The 8,359-nt window shown below is 47.1% G+C and overlaps 2 protein-coding genes across 5 annotated transcripts; one reads left to right on the plus strand and one right to left on the minus strand.

The window, feature by feature from the left end:
- Positions 1–256: 256 nt before the first annotated feature.
- Positions 257–5,272, plus strand: LOC136534581 (transcription factor E2FA-like). Of its 4 annotated transcripts, none has more exons than XM_066526994.1 (14): positions 257–722; positions 2,228–2,417; positions 2,538–2,597; positions 2,771–2,856; positions 2,945–3,033; positions 3,109–3,160; positions 3,285–3,337; positions 3,439–3,489; positions 3,571–3,619; positions 3,798–3,863; positions 3,970–4,049; positions 4,127–4,358; positions 4,687–4,753; positions 4,860–5,272. In XM_066526994.1, the coding sequence occupies exons 1-14, from the start codon at positions 498–500 to the stop codon at positions 4,937–4,939; spliced, it is 1,380 nt and encodes a 459-aa protein (XP_066383091.1). In that variant the 5' UTR covers positions 257–497; the 3' UTR covers positions 4,940–5,272. The 4 variants fall into 4 exon arrangements, with proteins under 4 accessions (XP_066383091.1, XP_066383093.1, XP_066383094.1 ...); XM_066526996.1 differs by having other exon boundaries at positions 4,863–5,272; XM_066526997.1 differs by having other exon boundaries at positions 3,798–3,847; positions 3,969–4,049.
- Positions 5,273–5,423: 151 nt separating this feature from the next.
- LOC136534582 (uncharacterized) lies at positions 5,424–6,536 on the minus strand. The gene is made up of 3 exons (XM_066526999.1): positions 6,181–6,536; positions 5,891–6,079; positions 5,424–5,793 (listed from the first exon to the last, which is right to left on the minus strand). Exons 1-3 carry the CDS (start codon positions 6,427–6,429, stop codon positions 5,635–5,637), a joined length of 597 nt encoding a protein of 198 aa, XP_066383096.1. The 5' UTR covers positions 6,430–6,536; the 3' UTR covers positions 5,424–5,634.
- Between the last annotated feature and the right edge of the window lie 1,823 nt (positions 6,537–8,359).

Raw genomic sequence — 8,359 nt, forward strand, 5'->3', positions numbered from 1 at the left:
TTCTCAAAAGTTGGCTGGCAAGCGAGTGAAAAATATGTGACACCAATTTTTTTTTGAGCAAATATACATGACACAATTAGGCAATATGTTACAGAGGAAAATGAAAAAGGTTCATCACGCCCCGCTGACGCCTCGGCCTCGGCCGCTCCGGCGCGACTTTCGCATCTAATGACACCTCAGAAAAATTAAAGCGTCGCTAACCAGCCCCTGCGCGCCATCCGAAGCCGCAAAAACGCAAACGGCCCTGTTAATTTCCCTCGCCGTCTTCTCTCCTCGCGCTTTCCCCCTCTTAATTAACCCCCTCGCCCTCTCCATTCGCCAACCGCACCCCGAACTGCCCACCTCAACCGCCGCCTCGCCGGAACCCTACCTCGGGCGTACGCCTGGAGACGATCCCCGGCGGGACGATCGGGACCCGGTGCATCTCCGCACCAGGTGGTCACGTAGTCACGGTACCTTTGCACGCGCCGCCGCTCCCTCCGCCGGAGGAGACCATCATGTCGGAAGGCGCCCGGCCGGCGGCCGCGCGGCAGATCGTGAAGTCGCTACAGCGGTGCGCGCGGCTCTCTCTGGAGCGTCCGCCCTTCGGCGCTGCTCTCGGCGACTATCACCAGTTCCCCCGGCCGTCGCCGTCACCTGCCGCTGCAGCGGCAGCGGCAACGGCAGCGACCCCCGGCGGTCGCGGAGAGGTTTTTGATGAGGGGATCGTCGTCAGGACGCCGGTGAGTTGGCGCTTAGTCTACAGTGTACGGATTTGCTTGCTGTTTTTTGGGGGGCTTGGTGCGGAATTTTTGGGGTTTTGCCGGAGGATTGACCTTCATGTAGCGGAAATACAGCCCTCTTACAGGGTAGGATTATCATGTGGATAGGTGCATTTGGGTCCAATTGTGGGCTGCTTGTCGCCCAATAATTTGTGAGAAGCTCAAAAATGAAAATACAGCGGCTGATAAGCTTTCACGCATGGGAAGCACTTGGCCTATCGGCCGTCTGGTATCCAATGTCGATGAGAAAATGTGGTTTCCTGGTCTGCTGTGAGTTTTGAGGTTTGGGTTTTGGTTTTCACAGCTAATGCTACATGTTATGTTCCTATAAATCCTACATGGTTGATTGCAAGTTGCTTCAGAACTGCTTCGAGAGCAGGACTGGGTGCCTGTCGGGCCAGTTTAGATTACCGCATTTCGTGCTAATTTGAGATACGTGCTCACTGTTGTTTCGCTTAGTTGCAAGCATGATGCAGGAAGAAAGGTCTCAATTCAGCCGCTTCTATTTTTTATCCTGTTTATCCACTTATTTTGTTGCTACAAGCTGCCATGCCTTGTGCTGGATTCTACAAACTAACGTTTCAGCTTGTCATCTCGAATACTGGGTTATGTTCATGTGCATCTTAGGGCGTCCACAGTGGCCTCTGCCAAAATCGCTAGCGACATCGAGTAAAAAAAGAGAAGCAACGAAGAGGCAGACCATGGGAAGTAGAGAGAGATAGACACAGGTTTTATTGGAAGCCGTGCGAGCCTAGCGTTTTGGCCAGTGCTAGCGAAATGATTTCTTACCTTCTCTCTCCAACAGATAGTATAAAAAATACTCCTCGCTAGCTATTAGAAACTCCGTTGGGGACGCCCTTAGGCGTAGAGACTTGAATATACGGTTTATTCCCTTATCTAAGAACATCCTGGATGCTGGTTTGTAGTGTCACCAGTTTTATTTGATGCAACAGAGCAGATCACCTTGGAGCATTATACGTGTTTCTAATTAAAGGTTTTAGTACCAAATTGATGTGGGAACATGCAGCTCTTGGATAGTTAGCAGAACTTTTATGTTGAAACTCCACAAATATAGTCGTGTTAGCATTTATACATATTCTGAAATTTCTGAGAAGGATCTGTACCTTAGGATCAGCAGGTAGCCACTGTCAGGATACTGTTTGTATAATCTAAGCATCTATTCCTGACGCTGACACAACTTCCACAAAGTTTCTTCGGGATCAGGAACTGTACTGTAATTTTGTTACAGAATACTCCATTGTGATCTGTGATACTGCATTTTTTTCTAATAGATCTTTATGGTTGAGACAAAAGATCTCTGTAGCCTTTAATTAGCATCTGAAATATGAGTCATGTCACTTCTAAATTTATTGAAGTTTTGTCAGGGTTTAGCACATGCTGCAGTCTACCACTTATGGCCATATCGAGTGAGTCGCCACTAATACATTTCCTCCTTTTATGTCCAGTTAAGAAGAAAAGCTCCCTATGGAGAATGTGATACTGCTGAGTCAACCGGATGGAGTATGGCCAGTTCTGGGTTCATTCAAGGAGTTGGCAGTCCACGAATGACCCCAATTTCTGGAAAAACTGCTAGGAAATACAAGTCAAAGTCTGAATGCACCAAAGCTGGACCTCAGGCACCCACATTAAATGCTGGCAAGTATTAATTCGTTGATCTGGTTCTGGTTACATCAACATAGTTTGTTCTTACAACTTCCTCTTATGTATTTGTTCTGTCTGTCTGATAGTTAAATGCATAGTGCCTTTGTGTTGTAGCAGGTTCACCTGACAACCCACCTACTCCTGCTGGTTCTTGTCGCTATGACAGTTCATTAGGTGATTTTTAGCACTCTCGTATGATAAATTGACTTTTACAATACTCCATGCGGTGCTTATTAGATATTCCATTCTGGTTACATTGTTTCATATCAATTATTTTTACTATTATCTTGTTTCATATAAATTCTTTTACTGACAGCTATTTATGTGAACATGTGATATTTGTCCAGCACTGTTGACAAAAAAGTTTATCAATCTGCTCAAGGAGGCTGAAGATGGAATTTTAGATTTGAACAGCACAGCAGAGACGTTAGGTGTATGAAACTTTTCCTCATTTAAGCTGGCATTTCTCTTTGTTTCTCTTGAGTCTTGATGCAAGCTTCGCTTTGACTACAAAAACTCAGGTTAAAAAGAGGCGCATGTATGACATTACAAATGTCCTTGAAGGAATTGGTTTGATAGAAAAGAAGTTGAAGAACAGAATCTGTTGGAAGTGAGCATTGTCTTCTATGCTTACAAGTTATGGTTATATTATATGGTGCAACATGCTAACCTTATGATTTTGCAGGGGTTTGGATAAATTGGGACCTAACTTGGATGATGATCTTTCAGTTCTGAAGGTACTTATTTTTGCTCTTTCCGTTTCATGTAATCGTGTCCATATTATCAAACTCATGGTAAATGTCCCTGTACCTAGACATGATACGCCAAGTCTAAGTTCCACTTGGTGTAATCTCCTTGCAGACAGATTTTGAAAATCTTAATCTACAGGAGCAAGCATTAGATGAACATATAAGGTTGGTAACCGCTGGAGGTTGCAAAACTATTGACTGCAGTTCTGAATGTTGCTATTTCAAATGAGAATGGTGATACAGTCTAAAAGTATTTCTCCTTGCAGTAAAATACGGGAAAAGCTGAAGGGCTTAACCGAAGATGAAAGCAACCAGGGGTAATCATATTAATTTGTGTCAATATGCTTGCATACCAGTCACCGTTTTACTTTATAATCATGTCTATTATTCCTGTTTAGGTGGCTATTTCTTACTGAAGATGACATCAAGGGGTTGCCCTGCTTTCAGGTTTGCTTACATGTTAAAGAAATTCTGAATTATTGCCTTTTTCCAAATTTCATCTTATTTCTGATTATTCCGAGTAAATTTCATCCTATGTTTGACTATTTTGGCTATCCTTAATACCAAACATAACTATGCATAGTTAATTCTGATGTGAACTCATATATCCTTTTTCAATCTGCAGAACCAAACACTAATTGCAATAAAAGCACCTCATGGGTCTTCTTTGGAAGTGCCCAACCCTGATGTGGTAAGTAACCAGGAAAACAATAACCAGTCCATTACCCCATATATGATGCGTTGCATGTTTAATTATCATTAACTGTTTCATAACTTTAGCTCATTTATTTCATAAGATGACTGGCGATAGCCTTCAAAGGAGATATAGAATAGTAATACGGAGTACTACGGGTGCAATTGATCTTTACTTGGTTAGGTAATGTTTAAATCTTCTCTTGAAGCTGGTGCCTGGAAAAGTAAGTTGTCTGACATACATCCTTACTATATTGTTAGTAAAACTGAAGAAAAAATGGAGGGAAAGCTGGATGATGCTGCAGCACCAGCAGGGCACACAAATGTGGCAAAGCATGGCTCCATAAAATGCCCCAGAACAAAAAGAGCTTGGCAAATGAGTAGAGAGGAGGAGGTGGTGCTTAAGGCTCAGAAGACCCAGAAAACTCCAGATCTAAATCCCCCATGTCATTCTGAAGGAGTGCTGAGGAAAATTAATCCTTTAGATGTTGACGTAAGTTAGATTTGAACTTATGAAGTTTACCTTTTTTATATTATACTGTATATAATATCTATACAAGGTGATGGTGATGCATTCCATAATCATATCAGTTAACTAAGAACATCGAGCCTTATGACTTCATAGAAGAATTACACAATTCTGAGCAGTTCTGCATACATGTTCTTAAATTGCATCTTAATTTCTTTTTATCCCTGTAATTGCATCATTTTAACTTGTGAAGATACATTGGGTTTTCCCCTACTTGCTGTATCTTTTCCGCCTGACAATATCAAAGCAAATAGTTGACTTAGCTATTCATGGTCCTACTACACTTTTGCAGAGTGCAGCGGACTACTTGCTGTTTACAGACTGTGATGTTAGCATCACTGATATGTGGAGAACAGAACGTATCCTTTTTTGAATACTAGTACTAGTATTCATGAGGTCTTGTTTAAATGCCGTCTACAATAAATTGCAGTTCCTGAATTGAAGTATTACTTAACATGGTAATAGCAGAAATGCAGTTGGAGGAGATAGACCCCAATGATTTCTTAGCTGAAGAGGTGAGCTCACCAGAGACAATCGAGCAGTAGCCAGCTGCAGTTGGTGTACGTACAGCTGGGGGCTCTAACCAAGGTATTACTACGCTGGATGTTTTGGAACGAACTGAGCTCATTTTAGATGGCAATGTTCCTTTTGAGACTCCTGGGAGGGGTGGTCTCTACCACGTCACACGTCCTTTCTCCGTAGGATACAGCGGTTGAGATATGCCTGGTGAGATAGGCCTTTTGTTGTGGATTGTTGCTGTCACACATTTGGTGGCTTATACAGCGTATGTGTATCAGTGGCATGGATGCAGAACAATGCGGCAATCAGGTGTATAAACTGAATCGCTGGTTAGGTGCATTTCTCCAACTTTGGGTCAGGCTTATGTCCGTCTGATTCTGCCTTTGGACGGCGCCACAATTTTTGTGTACATACTATGCCTAGGCTCTCTAGATGTGTAGAAATTACTAGTAATGTCAAGCATCTTCAGCAAAATCCATGCTGAAAAGTGTAAATCTCATCGCTAAACTCTGAAGCAACTGCATAATATGCTTCTAGTTTAAAAACCATCCACAAGCCATTCATTATTACTGCTAGTTCAAAATCGTTATTGAACAGCTTTTACAAAAGCAGCACCAGATAGATTCACTGGCATCGCCTAGTAGAACACACCTATATAAGCTTATATATAGCTAATTGCATAGACTACATGATTCAGCGAGAGCTGTACTTGAGTGGTGCATCAGTCGCCGCCCTTCCTGATCTTGCCAATCCAGCTGGCCACCACCGGCGTCAACGCCACCGTCGGCGGGAACCTGATCGGCGACGCGGCCTTGTGCGCGGCGTAGGCCAACGCGAAGGTCCCGACCTTCCCTCCAGTTTCCCCTGTCACGATCCCGACCTGCAAGTAACGCACAAGGGCCATTTGTGGCCTCAATTGTGAGCCGAGGGCACAGTTGGTGAGGCGATTGCACAGCTGGCTAGAGGTAGCAGCTCACCTTGGCGAGCAGCTCCTGCACGTCGACGCCGGCGCTGATGAGGAGGTAGCAGAGGGTGAAGGAGACGAGGGAGAGCGAGATGGAGGTGGCCAGGTACGCGCCGCCGTACTTGGCCAGGAGCTCCTTGGCCTGGTCCGTCCGGGACTTCTTCCCCTCGCCCCCTTCCTCCTCGTCCTTGGAGCTGAACACCTGCAGCCACGCAGAGCGCAACACAACTCGCTCAGCTCACATGTGCTTGCTTCGGAGGCTGAAACCTGAAAGGGGTGGCTGCCTCGGTGTCCCCCGCTTACTTTCCAGAGGCCGAACTCGAGCCCGTACTTCTCGGTGATCTCATCGGCCGTCTTCGCCTTCCCCTCCTTCGTCTCTTGCACGGCCGAGACCGCGAGCCGCGGACGCTCGAGGGACCGAGAGCGAGAGGCGAGGGAGCCGCGCTGAAGCTGGAGCTGGAGCTGGAGTTGCGGCTGCAGCGAGCTGTGGGTGCGGCGCTGCGTGGCCGTGGGCGCCGCGAGGCTGGGAAGGAGCAGAGCCGTTGCCGCCATGGTTGGGCGGATTGGCTGAGAGCAGAATTGGTAGGAGGACAGGAGCAGAACGAAGACGAGGTGGGGACACGGCACGACCCAACCGCGGGCGGGGGTAGCGGACAAGATAGGAAGAACCAGCGGACTCGCTGTGGAGTTGTGCTTGCTTACGCTTGTGATGGACGGCTGAAATGCATTTGGGCCTCCGCGTTTCTGGGCCTCGAGGCTTGTTGTGTGAGAAGCCCAGGAGTGTCAACGTGAGGTGGAAGAAGGGGACAAGTTGCCTGCCGCTGTGCCATGGAGTACGGAGGACCAGCGTAAACGGGTCCTTTTGCACTTGCACCTTTGTCCTTGGATTGGAAAAGTTGGAAGCTCTTGAACATCCACCACAACTTTGTAGCAATATCTTTCTTTTTCTCTTTAAAACACACATGAAAACATACGTATCATTGTGTCGGGTTGATAAACCCGGGGTCCCTCATGGATCAGTTTTCCAACAAAGACTTGGCCCAACAGACAACATTGCGAGCAACGCGCAACTCATAGGCCGGCCCAAATACCCAGACGACAGGCCAGAAGGACGATCCAATCTTCGACCGGAAGGCCTAGCCGAGGAGGAACGGCGTCCGCTTCCGACTCTGGCCCACCTCTCCGACCGAAAGGCCTGGCCCAACACCACTTCCGACTCCAAACCGCTTCTGCGATCGGGGTTGCGTCGAACCCCTGATTATAGCTCTTCCTCGACTGGCGCAATCAGAACCGACTGGGATCAACCGACCGGGAACACCCGCTCGGTAAGGACCAGGAAACAGACGAAGAAAGTAAGGCAGGACACCCAAGTCTACCACAATACCGAGGACCGTACCCTATACACCTGTAGGACAGTACCCTGCGACCTCCCTGACATAACAGAACCCAAGCAGTGTTGTAGGCGCCGACATTTTTCCTCTACAGTGTTGTGGGCGCCGGCATTGACCATACCAGATGAAAACGATAAAACCCCTCATGTCTCTGGGCATCAACAGTATAGCAGGCACCGACATCTGCTATGCTGAAAGAAGACGACATAACCTCCCACATGTATCTGACATTCAACAGTGACATTAACAGTGTTATGGGCGCCTACCATTATCTTATACCCGCCGGTATGGGCAGCAAGACTTAGCAGCATACGTTCTCTCTCCCTCTCACTTATAAAGCCATCCCCTTCATCTATAAAAGGAGATGCGCTCTCTTCCAACATCTAAGTTGATTCAGATCGATTAGTTCACTAGTTCACAACAACAGAACCGCCAGGTTCAAACCACAAGCACACGCTCGAACACATAGTGTATAGCGAAGCTCCCGTCACTCTCGGTCCCTCTGACCAGAGTCCGATCGGACCTCTTGTATCCCCCATCTTTCTCCTTTACGTTTGTAACCCCACTGCAAACTTCGAGCACCTGAGCTCAAGAATAAAGTCACCGACCGACTCAAATTGGACGTAGGGCACGTTGCCTGAACTAGTATAAACCCTGTGTCATTGAGTGCTAGGCCACCTCCGATCACAACGTACGGCAAAACTACAAATATTTACGTGTTGGTCACTTTCTATACTGACAGTTGGCGCCATCCGTGGGGAAGACGCTATATGTTCAACACTTTTTGGTCATCGGATGGCCTACTTTTCCGCCACCTTTGCCATGGCGGGCTCAAGCGATACGGCTCTCTTCGGCTCACTGGAGTTTTCCGTACTCCCACCTGTTGGGATGTGGGTTCCACCCATCTTTGAGCCGTCCTAGGCCTTCCTCTTCGGAAGCCTAGACTTCATCGCCGACCGGCTCGGCGTACTACACCTCTATGAGGAGGCACTCATTTTGGCGCCCATCGGAGGGGCGCCCTCCATCGACTCTGGGACGCACGATGACTTCAACGATGAGGCATCTGCGCTTCATTTCGAGCAAACTCTCTG

This window comes from Miscanthus floridulus, unplaced genomic scaffold, assembly GCF_019320115.1.
Source record: "Miscanthus floridulus cultivar M001 unplaced genomic scaffold, ASM1932011v1 os_2065_2_3, whole genome shotgun sequence".
NCBI lineage: Eukaryota > Viridiplantae > Streptophyta > Magnoliopsida > Poales > Poaceae > Miscanthus > Miscanthus floridulus.